Raw genomic sequence first — 25,448 nt, 5'->3', positions numbered from 1 at the left:
ATAAAGTATATGCATACACCACCATTAAAAACATCGGGGTCAATAAGAATTTAAAGGAAGCATTTAATTCTTTTATTTCAGCAAGGTTGCAATAAATTGTTTAGAAGTGACTGTGAAGACTGTTTTAAAAAAAACTATTGCAAATAAATGCTGTTCTTTTGAGCTTTATAATCTGAAAAAAGTATCAAATGTATCATCTGTAAATAAATGACATTTAAATATATTAAAATAGGAAAGATTTATTTAAAATTGTAATAATATTTCACAATATTAAGTTTTTACTGTATTTTTGATTAAAAAAAGCCGTGGTGAGCACATACATACAAAAAATTTACATGCAAATGTGATATGTATGGGCCTATAGATGTTTTGACATCTCTGTTCCCATGAACAATGCTGTTTGATCTAAAGCAAATATCTAGCGCTCGTTGTGCCTTGGGGGTGGCGGCACAGCCATCTGTTTGTCTGATCAGCTCGTTTCTGGTTCCCTGGACCAGTCTGACCAGAGAGATGCACATTCCTCTGACTGATATAGAGCCTGAAGATGCTGCGGCTCTGGGTTCCAGCGCAAATGCAATTACAGCAGCCTTACAATGTCAGGGCAGACATGACCCTGACAGCGGCTAAAGAATGAGCAGTTTAGAGATTGAATTATCCTGCTGCAGCACCGCTGCCTGTCTGGGGTGTGAGGGATGATATAGAGCTGAGCTACATCTAATTTTCTCTCTCTTTCACTCTTGTCTTTTTTATGTATAGGCTATATGTGTTGTGAAATAGCTGACATCTTTAATGTAAAATAAAGGGACAAAAATTAAAATGCTGTCATCCTTTATTAACCCTAATGTTGTTCCAAACCTGTATGTTACGTTTTTTCTTTGGAACGCATGCTATATGTAGCTAATGCTATGTAACAACAGTTCATAATGCCTTTGGCTGTCAAAAACCCCAAAAAGGTTTAATTTTAATTCCTCAATGCTATAATAGAGCTTCATTCCAATTGTAAGAATTTTTTTTTTATTAGATTTTTTTCAATACGTTTCTGTGTAAAGGCTGTGTTTATTTAATCGAAAACAAATAAATGTTATTACAATTTTAAATACTAAATTTTCTATTTTAATATACTTTAAAATGTAATTTATTTGTGCGATGGCAAGGCTTCAGTGTCGCAAGATCCTTCCGATATAATTCTAATATGCCGATTTGGTGCTCGAGAAACATTTCTTGTTATCAATGTTGAATATTTTTGTGGAAATGGTGATTTTTTTTTTATTCCTTGAATAAAATGCTCAAAAGAACATAATTCCTTTTCTTTTCTTTTTTTTTTCTTGCTGACCTTAGTTTTTTGAACATTACTGTATTTTTATGTTTTCCACAGGGAAAAAACCCCATTGACAATTATTTGGAATATCATGAGAGTACATAAGCCAAAATTTTCATTTTGGGCAAACTTCCTTTACATACTTTGAATATGCCATAATTGTTTGTCTCTTTTGCATTTGACAGGAAGGAAGAAGGCACAGAATTATTGGCAGAAGAAGGGTTAATGGAATCAAGAAATGCCACAAGCTGTTCTCAAACACGGTATGTCTGTTTGAACTTGTATTTTCCCAGTATTTCTCGAGTTGTGTAAACTTTCATACATTTTAAAAAGCAATTACTGTGATATTATTTGAGACAAGGCCGATGTCAGGAAGCACCTTGTTGTGCAGAATCTAGTGCTAATGAATTTGAACCTCAACACTGACAGAAATCAATGGACATTTTCTCTTTACTATCATATTCACAACGTGTGCTTGCAGTAAGAACCTTCTCCTGTCCTCTGACTGCTCTGTAGTCTGTCCTTTACCTCATTTCATTCTCTAAAGTCACTTTCACAGTTTAATTAATGTTCCTGTAATGGCTTTTATAATGTTTGCAGTGTAGTACATATGTGCCATAGAGTCAGTCATGTAATGGAGGCTTAAATTTACTATTAATTCATGTGGCTGAAGGATAAAGGGATGATGCAAATGGCTATAGATCATAACAAGCCCTTATGTATAACAGTCCTACAGGTGGACTGCTGTAGGATCTAATCGTGTTCCATATGCAAATCCATTGTAAATACATATTGCACATGTAAGTCCTGCTATCAGTCTGTGTTGCAGTGTATGCACTCATTGGTAAGCACAGAATAGTGACAGATGATTCAAAATTCTGTGTGTCTGTAATAGGGGAGGAGAGTTTAATGAAAATCATTCAGACAGTTGTGCAGTTTAACCTTGAAACAGCATTGTCATGTGCAAGAAAACAGCATTAATTGGTGCCTAAGTCGCTGAAAAAAGAGTGGGAGACGTATGTCAGTGTTGTATGGTGAAAGACTGGTCTTTTTATATGAGCTAATGTGCCATTGTGAGTAATGCATTTGCTTGAGGGATTGCAATATTGACCGTAGATAATTTGACAATGTATCAGCCTGTCTCATAATACTGGACTCACAAGACCTCACAGTAGATTTCTAGTCTGATCACCAAAGCTTTACATTGATGTCCTACTGGTGAAGATAACCTTGGCTTAATATTTGCTTAGATTTTATGTACAGAATCAGTAGAAATATTATATACTTATATATTTTATTTAATTAAAAAATTTTTTTAAATGTTGTAGTATTTGATTTTACTCTTAAATTTGTATATTTATTTTATTTTAATAGAATTCAATTTTTTTAGTATTTGATTTTACACTTACTCTTATTTTATGTATTATTTATTATTTATTTTATTTTATATAAGTTCAGAATGTTGCAGTGTTTGATTTTACTTAAATTTTGTTCAAATCTTTTTTTATCTTTTATTTTAAAATGATAAATGAATTATACATTATACGTGAGTACAAAGTTTTGTAATATTTTATTTTATTTTATATGAAGTTTTAAATGTTGTAGAATTTGATTTTACTCTTAGGTTTTGCTCTTATTTTATTTTTGTAAATTTATTTTATTTTAATTGAATTCAGAATTGTTTAGTATTTGAATTATGCTTTTACTCTTTATTTTATTGAAATGAATTGTAAAATTTTGTAGTATTTGATTTTACTCCTGAATTTTGCTCATATGTACTTTTATTTTTATTTTGTTTTATATAAATTCAGAATGTTGTAGTATCATATTTTACTTCAATTTTATTCTTACTAATTTTTTTTTTCATTTAAAAATGATAAATTAATTGTACATTATATGTAAATACAAAGTTTTGTAATATTTGATTTTACTCCCAAATTTTGCACTTACAATTTTATTTTATTTTAAATGAATTTCAGAATTGTATTTGATTTTACTCTTAAATATTTATTTTTACATTATATCACCTTGTTTATTGTCGGATTTTTAAAACTCAGCGATTATCAATGTGGTTTCGGACTTCAAGATCCCATTTAAAACCCAAGAAATTCATTATCAAACAAACATATTAGTACTTCAAGACATTTACTAAAGATTTTAAGCAATCAATGTATTACTTACCTCCAGCCAACATGGCAATGAAACATTTTTCTAAATAGAGACTGTGCTAGTTAATGACTAAGATATTTTTCCCAGTTGTGTGAGCTTAGGACAGTAGCTTTGAAGAACTGGACTGTAACCCAGTGATGGCAGTTCTGGGAGCACTAATAGATCTGCGCTGTGCCAAAATGGATCCCGTCTCCTCCCAGGCCGCTGTGTTGTCACTGTATTTGTGGATCAAATAAATTATTGATGGATAGCTGATCAGGAACTCAATTACAGGCAGATCACTGAGGAAGGCGGACACCAGGAAACTGACGGCCTGATTGAATTAGCACCCTCACATACACAGAGAAAGTGTCCTTCAGACTCTGCCCTCCTTCCAAGACCACATGGGGATCTCAACTGCCGTTTCTGCCCTCCTCTTATGTTCCTTCCAGCACTCTTAAGATGCAGTTTCTATATTATAAGGAAATATGTATGTGCTTGTTCCCATATTTTGAAGCACAATCGCTTTGAATGGCCTGTATGAGGTGTGTCTGTATGGAAGGATCTAATCAGAGATGCCAGTATTCAGAAGCATTAATGTTTTTTGGAGTGTTGTTAATATGGAGCTGCTGTGCTGTATACGTCTATGGCTATGTTTACATCCATTTATGTGCACAGACCTTGACACATCTGTTGAATATGTCTGTTGCAGCTGCTTCCATCCGAACTTCAATAGGAGCAACAATGAGCCCAATGTGGGCTGAAAATATATGTGCATAAATATAGGCATTTATAGGAATCTCATTCATATAACATGATACGTTGAATTGGAATCTTGCCTCCCAAGGAAAGAAGCTATTACAAAGCTCCGGATAGAGAGCTAGAGGCTGAATTGGGTGCATTTATCTTTTTCCACTGGTCAGCAATTGAAAGGAGAAAAAAGTGAAAGAAAAAAGCTTGCTGATACGAAGAAACCCCTTTATTGAACAGATCAATTTGCTTCAGTCATCAGACATTTTTTTCTAAACTGTTCTATATGACTTTTTCTGCACCCATGGTCAGAAATCCATTTGTATTTGACTAGTTCACATATAACGAGACTTTAGGTTAAAACTGATTGAATGTAACTTTACAATGAGCAAAAAGTAACATGAAATAACAATACACAATACTTTATAGCATTTATTAATCTTGGTTAATGATAATTTCTACATATAAAGCAACATTTTAACATCCCTAAATTGTATATATTAGTTAATGTAATGAATTAATGAGCAAAAGTATCTATTTTTAAATTAATCTAGATTAGAAAATACTGTAAAAATAAAAGTTAATGTAAACTTTATTGCATTATTTATTGTTTTGTTAATCATTGTTAACCATCTTTTTTTATTATATAATTTAAAATAATTATTTAATCATTATTTTAGCTTTTAATGGTTTGTGTGGTTCTTAAAATGCATTTAAAATATATTGAATATATTAAAAAATGTTTAAAATAGAAAATCTGCAAGCATAATACTATAATACTATAATGCAATACAACTATAATTTATTACCAAAATGCTATAATTACAGTTTGTCATAAACTTCCCTAGAGTACTTAATACCTACAACCTATTTATCCTCATTTAAATTGTACTATACTTGCACTATATATATATATAAGTCTATATGTGACCCTGGACCACTAAACCAGTCTTATGTCGCTGGGGTATATTTGTAGTAATAGCCAAAAATACATTGTATGGGTCAAAATTATAGATTTTTATTTTATACCAAAAATAGGATATTAAGTGAAGATCATGTTCCATGAAGATATTTTGTAAATTTCCTACTGTAAATATATTAAAACTTAATTTTTGATTAGTAATATGCTTTGCTAAGAACTTCATTTGGACAACTTTAAAGGCGTTTTTAAAGGCTCAATATTTTGATTATTTTGCACCCTCAGATTCCAGATTTTCAAATAGTTGTATCTCAGCCAAATATGGTCAGATCCTAACAACCCATACATCAATGGAAAGCTTATTTATGCAGCTTTCAGATGATGTATAAATCTCAATTTCGAAAAATGTACCCTTATGACTGGTTTTGTGGTTCAGGGTCACATATATATATACTTTTGTTGATTTGCCATTATTTAAATTGCAAACAAAATCCTGAATGAGGACACCTGTTTGTGGCTTTTATTGTCGTTGGAGATGATATAGCTGGACAAGAGGCTTTTGTTGCTGCTCTGTTGTGTCTGTTTTTCTGGAATATTCTGAGACTTTCCTGAATGTTTCTGTGCTTGGTCTTGGGCTAGATGGTGTACTCAAATGCAGTCTATGTCATACTGCTCTGATACATATACACATTTATTGATAGACTATAAAGAACACGCTGATGTCAGCTTTACTAACAGCCTTGGGCAAACAGGCACCAGCAATATGGCTCACCACCACAGTTTTCCATGCAGTGTGGGTGGGTTGTATCACACTGTCTCCGTTTCTCCCTCCAGACGCCATTCTGGCTCCTTCGTGCCCTCCCCCCTCCCCCGAGGGTTTCAGGCTGTGCAATTTATTGCAGCTTCAGGCTCTCGCCCTTTTGGCCCCCCCCCCCCCCCCCCCCCCGTGCTTCAGCCTGTTCAGTTTATTGCAGCTTCAGGCTCTCTGTTAGAGCCCCAAACCTTCACCCAGCTAGTTATATATTGTACTCATGTCAATCAAAATTTTCATATAGCTGAATATTTTCAGCCACACGTGCTCCAGCCATTGATCACTGCTGCTTAACGTTGTGCATCTGATAAACCACCTGACAGATTAATTTTTTATTTTTTTTTTACAAACCGAATCATCTCTGATCAATACATCGACCGAGTCGCTGCTTGGAAACTATCAATCACATAGAAGCAGAAAGGAAATCAACAGTGCTGCCTTTATGCCTTTTAAAGCCAATGTAAACAAAGTAAGCACCTCGAATGCTAAACAGTCACTTTGTGATTTGTCAAGTGCAGTGACATTGATCGGATGAGTGGCAACTGTGAACTTTATGACTCACGCAAGTGAGAATCGGCTGGTGTGTGTCCATCTCTCTCTCCGTGACTCATCTGTGCCAACTCAGAGCTGCAGCTATATATAGAGTTCCTGACATCAGGCGCTGTTGAGGGAAGAGTTGGTGGAAACGTTATCCCGACACAACGGGCCTGTCGAGGTTTGAATAGACAGAGGAGCTCAAGTGACACACAGAGTTGCAGACTGAAAGTTATTGTTCACATGTTGCCTAGGGGGAAAAACATTGGAATGTTTATACCTCATGTTCTGTTGAGATGTCACATTTGTGACTGCTTCAGATATGTTTTCATAACATTAGGAATAAGTCTTTAGGCCATTAATATTTTATTTTATTTTATCTAATGAGCGGTGGTATTTTTGATTTTTCCATTTTAATTTCCATTTTTAAGTTTTAGTAATTTTGATGTGTTTTCATAACATTAATAAGTCTTTATGCCATTAATATTTTATTTTGCTTTATTTTATTTTATTTCATTTTATCTTGCCTAATGACCAGTGGTATTTTTGAATTTCTATTTTCATTTTAAAGTTTTAGTAATTTTCATGTGTTTGTTTTTTAACGTCTACATAGTTTTTATTAATTTTTCTTTCAGTTTTAGTTATTGTAGTTCAAATTGTAAAAAGTAAATCACAATGAGAAATGTTGACACAAAATAATTTTTTAAAAATATTTTATTTATATAATTTTCTAAATTTTAGTTAACTATAATAACCAGGCTAATATCCAAATAACTCATTTCTGTATGACATTTAAATTGTTAGGTGACTTAAAGGTGAGTTTAAAAAGCTCTGACATGTAATTATGTGAACCAACACAAAAGTGAGTTATATTTAATACACACACAATTGCGGTCTTGTTCTGCGACACATGAATGGCAACAATGTGAGTGGTTAGCCACAGTAACCAGAGTTCCCCCCTGCAGCTAGTGGATTAACCCACCTCTGTCTTTAATTAGCGCTCTAAAGCACTCTCATCTGACTCCTCTTGCAGCCTCAGAAATGCTGTGGCACTCTAATCAAAGAAATTTAAAACCACACACTTCCCCTGAAGTCTTTGCAGGTATAGTTTGCAATATTTCTGTAAGCTGTTTTTTAACACAGCTCTAATAACAATATGACTAGTATGTCATGGAATTCACTTTTATTTATTTTTTCTATTTTCGTTTTCTTTTTTTTGCAGTAGTAGGGAATCTTCTAGGCTGCTCCAGTCTAAACTAGTCTGGGCATGCATATATTGTGTTTGGAATGGCATTATAATCTAAATTCATCATAGGTGACCTTTTGTATGCACAACGGCCTGCTTGTGCTGCCCTAAACGCCATGCCTGCACTACATAGAAAGTTCATGTTTCTCTGTGGGCTGTGTCACATGCAGCCAGATTAGCAGCCTTGCATGGACGTGACTGGGCGTCTGTGGGAAAGAAAGGTGTAAAAATGGAGCCCAGTTGCTTCTACTGCTTCAGACCGAAATTAATTCCACCCCTGCTATTGCAGAAACTTCAGTGATGTGAAACTTGATTATACATTGCTATTGTTCTGTTAGTACTCACTGGTTGTTCTTTCATATTTTCATAGATTTAGAGTTCTCTTACAGGTTTGTTTTAATGTTGATGGTACAGCTCAAATAATCAGTTGATGATTATGTTTGAGTTCATACTGAAATCTTTGAATTATGATTGTAGACTTTGGTATCTTGTTTTTTACATTTGTTTAGCACACTTCTGAAACTTTTTTTTTTAAGATTTCATGGTTCTTTTTCTCAGGAGCCTCCATTTAATCCCATTGCAGTCTTTGAGATACTGAAATTGAGAGTTTTATAATAGAAGAGTGGCAATGAAAGGCAGGAATTAACAAAAAAAAATCATTCAGCTAGTGTCTTTCTGTCTGTCTTGCTTTCTGTCTTCTTCTATTGACTCAAGACTCCAACTGTGTGGAAGCACAGAGCATAAATAGCTGAAAAAATGTCCAAAGTGCTGGATTTAACTCCTCCGTACTGATCCCCCAGGCTGCTGCTTAATTCTCCAATTTTCAGCTGTTAGAGATAGAATAGGAATAATAAACATCTGAAACACCCAGTAATAATCCATCTGACCCCACTCCCCTCCTCTGTATGGACACCGAGGCCAGGCTAGAGTTTCAGTCCATTCTAATCTCTGCCAAAGACTCTGCACTCGCCCGGCCGGCTAATGAACCCATATCACCAAACTTGAGCAGCCTGGGTCTGATTATCCCCACATTCATGCACACCCCCCCCCCCCCCCCCCCCAAAATCTCTCTCACGCACACATTTTGAACTCTGAGATTGCATAGAATGTGATAGCATTTTTGTATGCAATATGTTTTCCAGCCTCATTCAGTTCAAACCAACTGAATCATTTGTATGGATTTATTTCTCTCCATGTGGAATTCAAAAGTAACCCAGTATATATGTCAAATCCAATGAGTTCTTAAAAAGTTGTCCAGACACAGTTTATGATCATGTCATGCTATTGATTATAAATATCAAACCAAATATATTGCTTTTAGCTTGATATGTTTTGTGTATGTTCCTGACATTTTTCCAATCTTACCTTCCAATCTAAGGCTTTTACCTTATTTTTTTCTTTTTTAATGATTGACGTATTCTATATTTGTTCAGCTATGGTAGAGAATGAACACTTGTCTTCAGGAGTGCCATTCTCTCTGGCTCTAAAATGGCATTGTCTAATTATAGACTCATTTTATTTTAGTTGGCTGCTGGAAAAAAAGCATGACAATATTTCCTCTGTCAGCCATGTGTACCACTCAGCAGTGTACAGCTGTCACCTAAAATGAGACCTGAAAATTAGCTCATTCAACCGAATAGTGCAGCAACAGCAGATACACACACGCGCACATTTTATATACAGTGGGTACGGAAAGTATTCAGACCCCCTTAAATTTTTCACTCTTTGTTATATTGCAGCCATTTGCTAAAATCATTTAAGTTAATTTTTTTTCCTCATTAATGTACACACAGCACCCCATATTGACAGAAAAACACAGAATTTATATATATATATATATATATATATATATATATATATATCAACAGCTTGGAGTTGGTAAGATATTTAATGTTTTTGAAAAAAGTCTCAAATGCTCACAAAGCAGCATTTATTGAGCAAAAACTACAGTAAAACAGTGTTATATTATTAGAATTTTAAATAATTATTTTCTATCTTAATATATATTTTAAATGTAATTTATTTCTGTGATGCATTGTTGAATTTTTAGCACCCATTACTCCAGTTTTCAGTGTCACGTGATCCTTTAGAAATCATTCTAATATTCTAATTTGAATAAGAAGATTTAGTCTTATCAATGCTGAAGACAGTTGTGCTGCTTAAAAATTTTAGTAGAAACCCTGATACATTTTTTTCAGGATTCTTTGATGAATAGAAAGTTCAAAAGAACAGCATTTATTTGAAATAGAAATCTTTAAATGTCTTTACTGTCACGTTTGATCAATTTAAATATTTTCTGAATAAAACATATCTTACTGACCCCAACCATTAGTATGAATTAATAGTAGAAATTAATAAGTAGATTAATTAATAAGTAGAAATGACTGGGAAAGTCATGGACATTTATTGGTCATAAAGCGTGGTATCACTGTAACATAGATGAGCGCAGCCTATTTTATTTAAAACTGAAAATCACTAGCATGTCATCTTCATTAAGAGGTATGCTGGAGTAGTCCTGCTCTTTTGCTCGCTTAATGAGTACCAGCGGGGGACGACTGCAAGGCTTGCAGCTTCTCATTCAACCAAATTACTTATTACCCTGATTCATCACTGGGCCGTCATTTGTGCACCTGTACCCCCTGCACTGACCAGGCAGAAGACGGCAAAGCTGCTAAAAACTGGCATGACCTCTAACAATAAGGTCAGATTGAGATTTTCAGCGTTTTAGGTCATTAGCCGTGTTTCTCATCCTTTGTATTTATTTCGGACTCCTGCATTAAGTAAGCTCAGCTGCTCAGTTCTTTACTGCTTATAATCTAATAGGCTCAAGATATCATGGGGTCAGTGGACATGTGGTGTTTGAGGTTGTGCTGGGTGGTGAATTGTACACGCTTGAGGTTGATTTTATGAGTGACACCTGTCAAACTCACTCTTCCCCTCTCTGTCCCTCCGTTTCTAGCTCCGAAGTAAGACTGCTTTGTGGTCATTAGTGCTACACTCAGCAGGCTTGCAGTTGCCAGACTGCTTGCCTCAGCATTAATGGTTAATTTTTTTCTCTTCTTGTGGGCGATAGAGTGATTGGCCTGCATCCTCACAAGGCCCTGCCAATCATCTCCCAATTATAGTCAGCCTGGGAAGAAAAACTGCACTGTTAATAGAGACTGATGCACAGTTAAATGGCGTTTCCGCAGCACACATGGCATTGTGAATGCTTGTATTTAGCATTTCCACTTTTTAAATGGTTGCTTGCGCACTTTTGTGCTACAAAGAGTTGAAATAAAAGGATGAAAATGGCCAGCTACCATTTCACCCCATGCTTTGTGCTGAGCTACAGTGATTTCCACTGGAGCGCCACTAAGAATAGTACCGGTTAAGGCTTTTTGTGAGGAAGTTTCTTTTGAACGGGGGTGGTGCTGAATGGCAGCATTAGGGATAAAAGACCTTTGTTGGACAAAGGATAGTTTTATAGATGCTGATGGAGCAAGTTGCTGTGTAGAGTTGACTTGGTTACTGGTTGCATGGTGGGCTCTTTTCCTTAGGGGTGTCGAACCCTTGCTTTTTTTCCCTTTTGCTTGAAAACCTTCCCACTGTTTTTAAACACTGAAGTCTGCATTCTTTCTGGTTTTTAGGTGTATTTCAAATGAGATTCACCACCAGTGCCATGATTTGGATGCGATGGATTTGGGTGCACATGGCTGAACACAGCGGTCTAAAAACAGATCATCAGCTGTGCAGAAATGCTCCATACATAACCTCACACACTCTTTACACTCCTCGCAAATTGCTGAGGAGCTCCAAAAATAAAGGCATAGGACTCTCCAGTCCACCTGTGAAAATGTGGGAGTCCGTATAGAATGTAGGTTCCATTACTTCAGACCCCTCCTATGCTAACATGCTAAATGGTCAGTGTGGCAGCTGCAGTCATATCATGTGTTCACACACAAACATTTGAACTGACACTTTATGCTAAACTGATTTGTAATCTTCAAATGAAATTCATTATGGTATTGAGTGAATCATTCAGTCATTCAGCATTTTCTTATATGTTGAAATAGGTACAAAAGCAGAGACAAAATTTTTTTGTCATTAAACCAAAAGTTACATGAACTGAAAGAGAACATCTACATAAAAATATACTGTATTAAGTAAAGTGTCACACAATATCTAATTTTTGTCATGAAGCCAGCATGAACTGTAAGAGAACATCTACAGAAAAATATACATTATTAACTGAAGTTTCATTCATTTTCTATTTTTTGTTGTAAAACCAGCAGTTACATGAAGTGTAAGTGAACATAAACATAAAATATGCTATATTGTTCTTTAGCATATATTATAGCATACATAGTTCTTTAGCATATATTTTGTTATCACTCATTTACAGGTATATATATATTAACCTGACCAGTTTAGGTTCATTAATAAACTGACCATTAAAACACTTATGTGATTTAAAAAAAGAAATTACACATTAACAAAAATTAATTCTGTACATTTGAAGTTGTTTGTATCATTATTTAATGTCTAATTTTGTATTGAATGGTGTGCCAGTTGCCATTTCATTTCCTGAAAGCAGAGCTGGAAGTCACACTGTTTGACTACCATTATTATGTAATATTTTTCATTCATGTGTGAGCTTTCCTACATGCTCACTTGAGAAGAAATTACCATTCTCCTTTGAAGTACACCAAGCAAATTGTTCATGCTGCGTTTTGTGATGAACTAAATTCACTTGATATTGAATTTTTATTATTCATTATTATTTTTAAATGGTTGAGTCTTTGCATTTTCATTTCCAAGAATATTTTTTTAATAATTTATTGTATTATCATCATATAGGTTTTAAAACCTATATGATAGTAAAATAAAAAACGATCAAAAAAATACCCTTCTGGATATATATTTTTTTTTTTTCTTTTTACATCTGTCATAGAAAAAAAGAGAGATAATTGAACCAGGAGAGTGTGTGGCTAGGGATGAAATTAGCTTAATTTTGTGAAAGCATGCTCTGTGCTGCCGTTATGAGGCGAGGAGAACGGCAATGGTATGCATGGTGCTTTTTGTCAGGGAGATTTAGAAAACCCTCTTTAGAAGCTGGACACAGCCATACAATCAGCTTAATGCCTGTGTGCAGGCTCTTAATGAATACCCCGTGTGTGTTCAGCCCACAGTGAGAGTGTCTGTGTCCCTGAATGTTTCGCTCCTGTCTAAAATTGAGATAATGCCTTTGAGGTTCTTGATTGTTAGTTGTATGTAACTTATTCACGTTTATGCATCATAAACTTGTTTGTTTACATGTAAAAATTATGCAGTGTAGTGTATGAGTGATGACCGTTCACCCTTGCTGATCACTGCTGCTCCTCTTTTCTTTTTCTTTTTCTTTTTTCTTTCAGAAACACGTTTTTTAGAGTCCCAATGCGAGTACAGGCCAGCGATGGACTACAGCCGTACAGACGCTAACCTGGGTTTCCCCGCAGAACTGTTACCGTAATCGAGGCCAGATCCACAGAATGCTGAGTCCCATTGTTCCCTATAGTAAGTTTAACCTTTTTGACATAACTTTTAAAATAACTTTTTGTCAACTCTAGACTAGTCAAAAATTCCCCTACAGCTACTTAAAATGTTCCCAGGTGTCCTCTTCACAATGTTTTAAGCCATTATTATTATTAGGTATATGTCATGGTTGGTAGGACAGGTGTGGGGGGTGAGCTGATGGCTCTACCAGGAGAAACCCTGTGGTTCTGCCAGTGTCATCTCACCATGATTAACCACCAGTGTCCAGCTTACTCGCACAGTTACTTCCTCTATCTCTGTCCCTTTCTGAATCTGTCTTTCTGTCTCTTTTTTTCTGCCTCCCCTTCTCCACTTCTCTTCCCTCTCCTCACTGTTCTCGACTGACCTAATAACTGACGTGTCCAGTTTTAGCCCCCATTCCTAACCCCCCCTGCCAGGCTTCATTTGAGCTCCGCTCTGGCTCTCTCCAAAACAGCATTGTTTGTAGGCCAGCATGGGGTTTCTTCCCCCAGTTCTGCCTGAAGAGATGCTTTTTTCTCCACTCTTTAGCTCTTCTTCTCTGTGCTTTATAGGCATGACAGTTACATGAAAAGAGGGAGGGAAATCAAACTAAAGGACCAAGGCACCTCAATTTGAGATGTAATCATGTATTAATGAGTCGCCGCCGGCTTGAATACCTTTCAGCTGGCTTGCTAGGTTGTTGCATCAACCGATTACCATTGATGTCTAATATGGTGTTATAATTCCATTTAGTGAGGCATTCAGAGGACCTTTGTCAGATGTGCCAATGGAATTACTTTTTGTTTGTTTTGATAAATTCCTTTTCTCGTGCAAACTGAATTCTGTGCATACGATTTAGAAGAAAACTTGGTTTGATGAGGGGAAGAGGTTTTACAATCAATACTAATGATAATTCCACATTTCCGTAGAAGCTAGTTAGTTGATCCTCAGAAGTTGCACACCAAGAAACATTTTATATTCAAATTTAAATCACAGTTTATGTCTAGATGTACCATTTTAGTTTATCTGTTGCAAATTCTTGAAGATCAGTTGTTAAAAAGCCACATTCTTACCTTGGCTGAAGTGATGTGACTGTAATGGCTGTCAACAATCTACTTTTACTTTTCTACGTTTTCTTTATTATATATATTCCTTCGGTATATATTATAATTTTTAATATTTATTTTATTTGTTGTGTACGACTCTAAAGAAAAATAAACATATTAAAATCTAATATAAATTTGTAATATACCTTTAAAATATTATATTTAAAAATGCATCAAAAGTTTGGGGTCAGTAATTATTTAAGATACTTATTTTAATACCTTAATTCATCATTAAATTGCATTCAGTTGATCAAAATTGACAGGAAAAGACATTTATTATGTTACAAAAGATTTCTAATTCAGATAAATTGTTCAAAAACATTTTTAAAATCGTACCGAACTCCAAAATTTAGTGCGTATATAAATTATGTATTTATTTATATTTATAATTTGTTATGATGTGCTTGTCCCAGTATAATGAATCAGTCATTTTTAAAGTAAGTTTTTAAATGTTTGCTGTCTAGTCCGTCTCTCTTTGCACACTTTATTTTCAAAAATGTCACAAAGCCCTGTCAGAATATTTTGAATTCTATGAAGATCTGGACAGTTGTTTGTGTGTTGTTTAGTGTACACACCTTTTAGCCACTAATTTTAGATGGCTAATGTCACAGATCCTGATTTTCCAGTCCTACAGCATGCATTTGGATTTAGGACCTGGTCTGCTTGTTTCTAAAGTTTGATGCTTGTAGGCTTGTACGTATGTGCGTGTGAATGTTCACCCTGAAAGTCTAGTGTGATATTAGGACAGCACACAAAGGTGTTAGATATCCCTCCTGTTTACTCTCTGAGCTTTTAAACTCAGGCAAATTCCTTTTTCTCACGGTCGTTCCCAGTCCTGATATGTCCTTCCTGTTCATTCTTCCTCATTCATAAGTCGACAGAGTCAGGTGAATGTAGGGCAGCTTATGTTATATAGATGTGAATAGTGTCACATCCATGCTGGAATTTTCTTTGTGAAGCAACTTTGTGAAGCATTCTGTTTGATTGGAGAAGACAAGCATTTTTGTACTCCATATGCGCATTTGAGGATTTTGTTTGATGTCTGTTACATGCAGTTGCATGCACTCTCGTTGCATCCACAAACAAGTATAAGTGTTGCTCTGATGAGCACGTAAGAAGGAACCGCAAGCTGAAGAGCGTTCAGAGTTGAAGGAAATCTAAGAGAGATTCCTGGGGCCATGGATACTCCTGGAGGGATTTGGTGCAAAGAATCTGTAATCTGCACTTCAAACACACCCTTAAATCAGTCCCAGGCCAGCAGAGTGCTCTAACTCTTGTTGCTCAGGGGCCCTGCTCTCCAACATATTCCTTGTTTAAAGAGAAACAAGCATAGCCTCAGCTCTCGCTTTACTATGACCTAATTTCTTTCCTTCTCCACACTGAAGGCCCAGGCCGAAGAAGCACTCTAATTGCATCTGTTAAGTAATTAAGGCTTTGAATTGGGTCTATGGGAAGGGGCGCGCTGGATGCCTCAGAAGAAGCGATTAACAACGAGCATCCAACACATCTATTCTAATGAGAGCGACGGAGTGAATGCAGCTCTGGAGGGGCATGCGGACCCTTGAGTAAACAGGCAAGGTGCTGAAGTGTTTGTGTGAATGAGCGCGGGGTCATTAGCGGCGGGTGTGAATGGACTTTAATTAGCCCGCAGTGTAGTCAGTGAGATGGAAGAGAAACGGCGGCTGTAGGGAAAGGGGCTTAGAGATGCACATTCTGCCTGGGACCCCCCCCGCCCCACCTCTGCTCATCATCTCACCGTCGTTGAAGACAGCTCATTAGGCCCGTTGCTGCCACATTTACGCTTCCAATTAAGTCCCGGGCTTCTGAGGGTTATTGGGCGTCAAGCTTCTCTGCTTCAAGATATCCCTCAAAGGGCTTGTCCGTGGTTTTCTAATTTAAGATGTAGTTCACTCAAAAGTGAAAATTGTGTCATCACCTTTACTGTATGTTGTTGCAAACCAGTATGACTTTAGAACAGTTAATAAAATGTTGCAGTGTGTTTTTTTTGCACATACAGTGAAAGTCAATGAGGTCCAATGTTGGTTTTGGACCCCATTGACTTTCATTATATGAACAAAAACAGTTGAAACATTCTTCCAAATATATTTAAATCATAATTTCTCACAGAAGATGGCTTCAACATTCTGTAGCTTCAGCAGCAGAGCATATTGCTAGCAACACAAAGGTCATGGGTTTGATTCCCTAAAAAAAAGCAAGATAAAATAAGTGTTTGGCCAAATGCATAAATGTAAATATAAGGTTATACAGGTTTAGAACAATATGAGAAAATGTTTATTTTTGGGTGAACTGTTCGTGTAAGCTGGAATGAGTTTTTACAAATCAGGCATTTGTGTAACATCACAGCATTGTCCAATCTGTAGTCAGCAAAGTCAATATACGTCTACTCATACTATATGTCCTGCATCCAATTCAGTGTTATTTTAGTATAATTTTTTATACTATTATAGTTTTTGTTAATATTTTGAATTAGATTTTTTTTTCTTTATACTAGTTTTTGTTTGTCTATATTATTGTCTATGTTTGTCTATATTTTGTTGATGCTTTTTAAGTTTTAGTACTTTAGCTTAAACCAAACAAAAATAAGAAATATTGCCTTGGCAACTATATGTTTAATTTTTTATGTTTTATTTAGTTTCAGTTAATATTGATTTCGGTTACACTTTAATTGAAGGTGTCATTGTTACAGTGTAATTATACAGTTAATTACTGAGTAATATGAATTAACTACATGTACTTACTATACGGTTAGGGTTAGGATTAGGGTTTGTCTTAGGGTTACATGCATATAACTATGCATAATTAATTGTTATTGTAATCGTAAGTACATGTAACCTGTGTAACAAGGACACATTAAAATAATGTGTTACCTTGATTTCAAGTAATAATTTTTTTGAGTGTTTAGTTGTACTTAACTATAATAAACCTGATCCATTCCAAGTCACATTTTTCAGTGTGCACACAGAAAATCCCAACACGGTTGTAGGGTCATTCAATAACAACATTCAATAAACAACGCAGTACGGGAACGCCGTGAGGGGGCAGGGTTGAAAGGAAGGAGGGAGAGGGGGGAAAGAGAGAGATTGGAAGAAGGGGATGGAGGAGAACAGGGGGAGATGGAGGAGAGATTGGGTAAGAGAGACAGATGGAAGGGGGTGATTGGTCATCACAGAGCCTTAGGACAGCTGTTCTTTGATATATTAGTGGACACAATGACCTAAACCTGGCCTGCGGACACAGAAAATAGGAACCCTGTTTTTCCTAAAGGGGGGCATTTGGCCATTTGTGGACAAGAATTAGCTGGTCAGGGGGATGGGGATGTTGTTTCTAAAATTATGAGCATCTAATCATTCATTCAAACCACCAAGGCTGTGTGTTTCTCTCATTTTTAGCTCAATGTCATCTGAAATGTGCACAAGTAATGATACATATAGATTACAGATATTGTGCTTGACAACATGCACTTTCATTTCCCCCCTAATGTGCCTTTATAATTGTTTTGATTTCAGACTTAAAGGAAAATATGTATACAATCTGAAATGTTCAAATTTTCAAAATGTGTAATCATTTTCTCATGAGTAATAGCCTACATTATGTAATGCATTTGTCACAATTGCTGATTTTTCATTATTCTTATGCTGTTAGACTCAATATTTACTGTAGTCATCATCAACATGAACCCACAGAGTGCAACACTTACGGTGTCCCAAAAGGCCAAGCAATAACAACTTCAAAGCTCAGAGATTATGGACTGCAGCTCAAATGGAGAACTGGTGACAGAGAGAGAGAGAGAGAGAGAAATCAGATCCTTCACTGCCATTCTAGCAGATAGGCTTCTTCCTCTAGGGACCCCATGGGGCCTGGCTGAAAAGAGCCATGGTGTCTGGCAGTGCGCTGAGGAGCAGGTGTGAAAACTCATAAGGCCCACCGCCTCTTCTGCTATTACATCTTTTTAGGCCCATGAAAAGGGAGCAGATGAGCAGAACGAAAGAGCAACAGAAAGAGACAGAGAGATCATATTAACCACACTTCTGTAACTAATGCATCACTTTATAAAAATTGTCAAAGTTATGGCCTATTATGCATGCCTTGTAAATTATGAGGAGCTGTTGTCAGGATTTTTGAGGAAGGATCTCACACTTGTTTCTTTATTATTTTCCATCCAAAGATATTTGAAAACTGGATATTCAAAGCCTTTTTTGTTTTTTTAATTACGATTTTTTGTTCAATATATTGAAATATTAAGTATTGTATATCTCAATGCCATTTATTTCTTTAGAATTTTAATTATTATTAAAAAGTATACAAATAAACCCGGTATTTGATTTTCAATAACTACTGTAAAGGCTCTGCATGACTTTAAAGTGTCCGATATAGGCTTCATCATTGACATTTTGCAGTCCCTCTGCCTAAAGCATTGATTTAGAGACATCTGTTTATGGAATACAAATCAGCTGATGATTAGAACACAGGGTGTCATCTTATCTGCAGTGAGGTGATTAATTCATGTAAACGCAATCCTCCCTCTGCACTCTTTTCAACCAGATCTACTCTCATCTTTCTCCCTCTCTCTCTCCCTCCTTCATCTTTATTCTCTCTTGAAAGAGCCCTTCTTTTGTGGCATCTGCGTCCTTCAAAGGAGTTCCACACATACCAGCACTGTGGGCTGAAGTTTCGGGACATAATTCCTAACAGGATGCTCACTGTTGAACCGGACAACTACCTCTTTTAGGTTGTTTTGATGTTTTACTGACAGAGATGGATCGGAATTAATCAAATTCTCAGGACTGAGAATTTGTGTATGTGTGTGTGTTGTTATTTCCCATCGCTTGCCTTTAAAGTTGTCTCCTATTTCAACAGTTTTTGGGCAGATAAATGCAAGTACACTCTTGTCTGTGTGTCGTTTAGTTGAAGACGCAAACGTTGTTTGTAGATTTATATTTGAATATGCAATGAGGGGGGTGTCTTTTTGTAGATAAACCTACTTAAATCTATGTGTGGGGTTTAGGGAGTGGGTGCCCACAATAATGCCTGATAGGATTGATTCAGGCTGCTCCTGTTTACAACTGGCCCCTGTGCAATCTGCCTGGTTTAATGGCCCCGTGTCCCAGAAGGCTTGTTGCATCCATGTAGGTTTTGTTCCTCAGGGCAGGAAAACAAAAGTGACGCTGCCTGAAAGTGCACACGGACCCCTGGGGAGCTGTGAAAAGCTGAGCATCCTATGGCAGCCGGGCCTGTTCGGCTCTCACATTGCAGAACCTTCTGCCTCTCGCAACCTGCTTGTAGTAACATAGTGGTCGAGTCAAAATCATAACTAATATTTTGGTTATCCTGACTTCCTAGCAGCACTTTATTGTAATCTACTGATATTAACTGATTAGTTATTTTATTCAGTTCACATTTATGAAATCAAGATGGCGCACACAAACAAACACACACACACACATTTACAAAAGAACCCTCAATAAATCCCAGGATGGCACAAAGGCTGTCAGTGCACTGCTGCTGAATAGATTAATAAGATTTCCATAATTAGGCAGGCCTCTGACAATAGGATCCCTCAGCTTTTGTCTCAGGACCAACAGGATTGTCAGGCCAGGAGGACGTCTGCTGGATGGGCTGTGCTACAATGGACACACAGGCAGTAAGACGGTCGTGGAAACATCTGTCTCCCGGCCAGCCTCGGACCTGCACAGAGCCACCACAGCAAACCACTAGTCGCGGTTCACACAAAGCAATGGCCAGGAAGCTCCCATACGGAGAAAAAAGTTTTGTTTAAATGGCCCTTGAGAATGAAACCTGGTTGCGTCCATGTTGAGACAAAGCTGCACTTTCTCTGGCATGTATCCAGCATAACATTTCAACTAATAACATATTTTGCCGTTTTGTTTATCTGTCTTAATTACCTTTTCAATGAAATCTCTCTTTTCTCCAATTATTTATTTTTGTTTAAAGGCGCACTTCATAATTTTTCTCTCATTATTTAAGTTTAAACGGAATGAGTTAGTTATGGCTTATAGCTAGAAAGTTTTGATAAAGAAAATTATTGAATTATACTGCTATATTGACCAACATAAAAAAAAAAACTTGCAGTGCATTGCACCTTTCAATTTGTTAATTGCTACTTTCTTTGTATAAAATCTAAAAAAACGAAACTAAAATAAAATGTTTTGTGCTACTTTAAATTTTTTTTATTAATATTATTGATATTAGTTATTATAATCAGTAGTATAATCAGTATATTACTTTATTTTACAGTGCATAATTTCTCATATTTATGCTGCAAATGTTTTGGCAAGACAAATAATATTACATAACCATAAAATGTAAACTGAGAGAATTTAAGAGATATTTTTAATAGAATATTTTTTGTTCTTGTGTGACTGCAGCTATATTTCTCAAAACGTATCATCTCACTCTTTATTGGCGTACTTTATAAATGATTCCTTGGCTTGATTCTGTCATTTATTCACAGAAATAAATGGCCTTCAGTGGTCATTTGCACTTCTACTGGTGTAATTGGGCCATCTATTCTCAAATGCCCAGAATGAGTTAAGCTCAGCAGCTGTTGTGATTTAAATAGAAACACAGATTAAATCACATCTAGATTATTAGAATCCCTGCTGAGGCATAGCTCTAATTGCATACCAGCTCATCTGTGGTTTATTGCATGCTAATGGATAGTATTTTTAGTTGGGTAGTGAGATATTAAGGTTAACTCTTCTTCTTGAAGCAGCCTGCCCCAAATGGCACTTCCATGTCCGGTTTGGCAGCGCTTTCCCATGTCTTGGTGCATGCACAGTCATGTAAATTGATGGAGTGGACAGCAGTTTGGCCGCCTGAATGACTTCCCTAATGTCAAACCCCATCCTTTCAGATAGACTCATGCGCGTGCATGCACACGCACGCACAGTGGCCGGAGCGCCTGCTGTCCTTTCCCCCTCCTCATTCTCTACCCGTTGCAGGTTTTATGAGCTCCCCTGGGCTGCCATCCATCTCTGTCACACACTGGCCCCATTATTGTGCTCCATATAGCACCTCACAAACCAGTCTGCAGATGGGCTTGTCCTGCTGGACTTATACTGTTTCTACTGACTTTACAATGACCAGATGCTTTACCTGTGTTCATCTTGTTTACAAATTCTGATGATTTTTTTTTTATCTTGTAGTTATATTAGAAATCAGCAATAGCAGTAAGGTGCTAGTTGGGGAACTTAAGGCTCTAGATATGAATATGAAGGACATGGTAATCCAATGGCCATCTGGTCTGTTGGTGTGATCTTTTGGAATAAATAGCAGGCGTAATTTGAAGACACACATGGGAAGGTTTGCCAACGGGAGGGGCGAGAGTTCGAGAAACAGAAAGAGCACACAAAGAGGGAGGGACGAGTTTTGGGAGAAAAAGAGTGAGGTGGAACATAGCACACAGGACTGAAACTTGATTTAAATGGCAATAAAGCAGCAGCTTGCACACTCTGACAGAAGAGTGAATAACTAATCATCACTTTCTCCTCAGATTGCAGCCTATGATGAAGATTTGCAGTTTATTCCTTTTACCTCCTCATTTCCCCCTGTAGCCATCACCCCAGGCTGATTCCTGACAGTTCAATAATGCTAAGCTATGTGTGGAATTTAGCTAATGCCTCTGGAAGGAGCAGTTGTAGACCCTCATGAAATGGATGGTTTTTAAACTATTCTCTGCTCCCTGAAATTCTCAAGACCAAGAAAAAAAATTTACTTCCTATTGAAGGATTTAAATCTTTTAACTATTATAACAGACATTAATTATTCATATTGCTAAATAATTATATTTCTCATGCTGTTAAGATGAATTTTGATTCATTGTGATGGTTCATTTTAGTAAATTTTCTTATGAAGTGCCTTTGAACTAGGATGCTGTCAAGTGTATTGCACTTTTAGAAGCTCAGAAAAGCTCATTTGTTTTATGAGGGGGAAGGGACAGGGTGTGGAAAAGAACACTTTTTTTATTTTTTATTCAGATTTATTTTTCCTCATGTGCATTATGATCCCCTTCATATTAGGCCAGCATAATTAATCACAGGATAGCTAGAGGAAAGGGCATTCCAATCTCCCAGTGCTTATGGGAAGTGGCCAATGAATAGCACAACTATTTTGTCCACCAGTCCCAACCCCCCCTTTTCCCCCAAATCGTCCCCTCCCTCTCCCCCTCTGTTCCTTCTTTCCTCTCTTTCCCTCCCTCTGTCAAGCTGGCCACAGAGGCCTTTTGGAGAATTGCTTTGTGGGTGGACTGTGGTGGTGGGAGGGGATGTATTGAGGGAAACATGCACAGGCTGATAACAGTTTCTCCTCTGGGAGAACTGCAGATGGCAACACAAGGCTGCTACATGGCTGAGGGCTTGAAAGGAGCAAATTCACAGCCCTTTTCTTTTACTCCCTCTGCATGCATGCACAATACCAAAAGAGTCCTGTCACCAAGCAAAAAAGCTCTGCAATCAGCCATAATGTGTCTTTAGTCATTTTGACTAGTCTTATAATTCTTTGATAGGAAAAAAAATCACTGGATCTAAGACTGGTTTGTGAATGGTATGAATATATGCTGTTGACATATATATAAAGTTCTTGCATAATCTGACAAATTGCTGTCTCCGGCAGGACTATTGAAGATGCACTGGAACCCGGAGCATACACAGCCCCTGAGCCAGTGGCCTGAGCAGCATTTGGACGTGTCCTCCACCACCTCATCCCCTGCCCACAAGTCTGAGCTCTACCCCAGCCGTAGCTCCTACAGCTACGCCTGGGCAAATGATGACATCTCAGCCCTTACTGCCTCCAACCTGCTGAAGCGCTATGCTGAGAAATACTCTGGCATGCTAGACTCACCATACGAACGCCCTGCTGTGGGCACATACCCTGAGCCTGGAGCCTTTGGGGCCCTTAACGGAGGCCAGAAAAGCGAACTGGAACCTTGGCCTCTAACGCACAGCACTGATGGGGGGTATCCCTTGGTGCCTCCTCCTTCTCATGATGGTCTGTCGGGACCAAAGGTGGTTCCCACATCAGCAGGTCCACCAGGCTCGGGCAATGTGTCAGCAGTTAACAGCAACCTTTCGGACTCGGGATACAGCGGGAGCAGCTCCTGCAGTGGGCCCCATTCCAGTGACTACCCGCCCAGTTACAATGGCACCTACCTCTCATCAGGGTACTGCCCCCAACCCAGTTCAGCACTTCCAACAGCGTCGTTACATGCCCTTCAGCCTAGCCCCACACTTCTCCCCAGTTACACACATTCTACCCCCATTTACAACTACCCCCCTAGCACCTACCCTCACCAGACTAGCCTTGCTCCTAGCTACACCCATCCAACAGGCCCTTACATCCCCTCGGGCATAGCCGCCCCCTCTCCACTTCCATCGAGACCCACAGTGGTTGGTGGCAGCTATGGCTATCAGAATAGCAGTCTAGGGGGCTCAGAGCCTGGTGGCTCTCTGAAGAGAAAAGCATTTGAGATGACCCTGGATGAGGAAGATGGAGACAGTTCACGCTATAGGAAATATAGCTATGACCCCATAAAAGCTGGGGGAGATTCTCCATATGGGGTCACTGATAAAGCTGAGTGCCGTGGAAATGGCTTTGGAACAGGCAACACAGATCCTCAATCCTTTAAGCCTAGTAAACCTTCATCTCAGTCAAGCCTGGAAGGAGACGAAGTGGGGAAGTACAGTGGGCTAAAGCCCTTGGTTTCACCAACGTATGGAGCTGCAGGGGACTACAGTCCATCGGCAGCCATAACTGGGGAGAACGGAAGTTCGGAGCAAGGCTTCTCCCAACATCGATCTCAGAAGCGCTCCGATCCCATGAAAAGCATGGAGCCCCAAATGCTGGAGCTAGTAAGCCAGGAACTGCAAGATTGCAGTCCGGCTTTGCTTTGGAGTGAACTGGCTGGGAACTGTCATATCAAAGCAGCGCTGGAGGAGGACATGCTGTGGCCTGTCCTGCGACCCAACCCTGCCATCCACCCACCCAGAACCGTCCTGCTGTTTGGTCCTCAAGGAGGGGGCAAAACCACACTGGTACGATCCATGGCATCTCAACTGGGTGCTACCTTCTATAGGCTGAGTTGTGCAACTTTGGCCTCTAAATTGAAAGGAGAAGCAGAGCAACTTCTTGCCACTCTGTTCTCGGTGGCAACAGCCCGACAACCTGCAGTGGTGCTGCTCAGCGAGCTGGAGGCCGTTGAGGAGGAAGGTCTCGGACAGCAACTGCAGGCCCAGCTAGAGAAGATTCAACATGGTCAGAGCAACCTAGTTCTGGTTGTGTGCACCACGAGACGGCCTGATTTGATCAAAGATCCCCTTATGCGCTGCTTCTCCAAGCGTTACCACATAGGCCTGCCAGATGGAAACACACGCAGACATGTGCTTCTGCAGGCACTGGCGCCCCAAGGCTGCAGTCTGGGCGAAAGGGAGATGTCAGCAGTACTGCAGCGTTCAGAAGGCTTCTCCATCTGGGAGCTGCTGCAGCTCTGCCAGCAGGCTCTGGCATCAGCTTCTGCCTCTGCACCCATGCCCTTGCATGGCCTCCCTTCATCCCTTTCTTCCCCTACCTTCCAAGACTTTGAAAATGCTTTCTGCAAGGTTCGCCCTCACAGCACCCCCAAAGAACTGGACACTTGTATGGAGTGGAGCAAGGTTTATAGCCACTGAAAAACTAGTCAGCCACTGGTTGGGGACTGCTAAATGTTTTTCTTTTTTTTCTTTAACTATTTGTTGCAGCCAAAAGAGTGGGACTTGAAATTACAGTTTATGGTGGGGAAATTTTTTTGATTGAATGCATTTAATCTAGGGAACATGCCTGTGTGTTGTTTTTCTATAAATATACATATACTTTATTTTTTCCCAAAGAAATGAAATATTAGGCCTTTCTTGAAGGGGCATTTATTAGTTGCCTGGCATATCTGATAGAAAGTCTGAATTATATTTTGGAATTTCACTGGAATTCCAATTAGCCTTGATCCTGGACTAAACCTGCAGGTTATAGATAACTTGACTTTTCCCGAAAAATACCCCTATTAATTACAACTCTCAGGATCCTATTTATTGCCA

The 25,448-nt window shown here is 38.0% G+C and overlaps 1 protein-coding gene across 1 annotated transcript; it reads left to right on the top strand.

Moving 5' to 3' along the window:
- The first annotated feature begins 1,544 nt into the window (after positions 1-1,544).
- Positions 1,545-25,192, top strand: fignl2 (fidgetin like 2). The gene is made up of 3 exons (XM_016256563.1): positions 1,545-1,581; positions 13,120-13,261; positions 22,999-25,192. Exons 2-3 carry the CDS (start codon positions 13,237-13,239, stop codon positions 25,047-25,049), a joined length of 2,076 nt encoding a protein of 691 aa, XP_016112049.1. The 5' UTR covers positions 1,545-1,581; positions 13,120-13,236; the 3' UTR covers positions 25,050-25,192.
- Positions 25,193-25,448: the final 256 nt, after the last annotated feature.

This window comes from Sinocyclocheilus grahami, unplaced genomic scaffold, assembly GCF_001515645.1.
Source record: "Sinocyclocheilus grahami isolate Dianchi unplaced genomic scaffold, SAMN03320097.WGS_v1.1 scaffold29.1, whole genome shotgun sequence".
NCBI classification, from domain to species: Eukaryota; Metazoa; Chordata; class Actinopteri; order Cypriniformes; family Cyprinidae; genus Sinocyclocheilus; species Sinocyclocheilus grahami.
The sequence above is the reverse complement of the archived record's forward strand: the minus strand, read 5'-3'. Positions and strand labels throughout refer to the sequence as shown.

What these genes read in the sequence shown, in the direction of transcription:
- fignl2 (XM_016256563.1), top strand. Translation starts at nt 13,237, where the DNA reads ATGCTGAGTCCCATTGTTCCCTATA. An exon ending in GAGTCCCATTGTTCCCTATA is followed by an intron (nt 13,262 to 22,998) that starts GTAAGTTTAACC and finishes TGTCTCCGGCAG; the next exon opens with GACTATTGAAGATGCACTGG.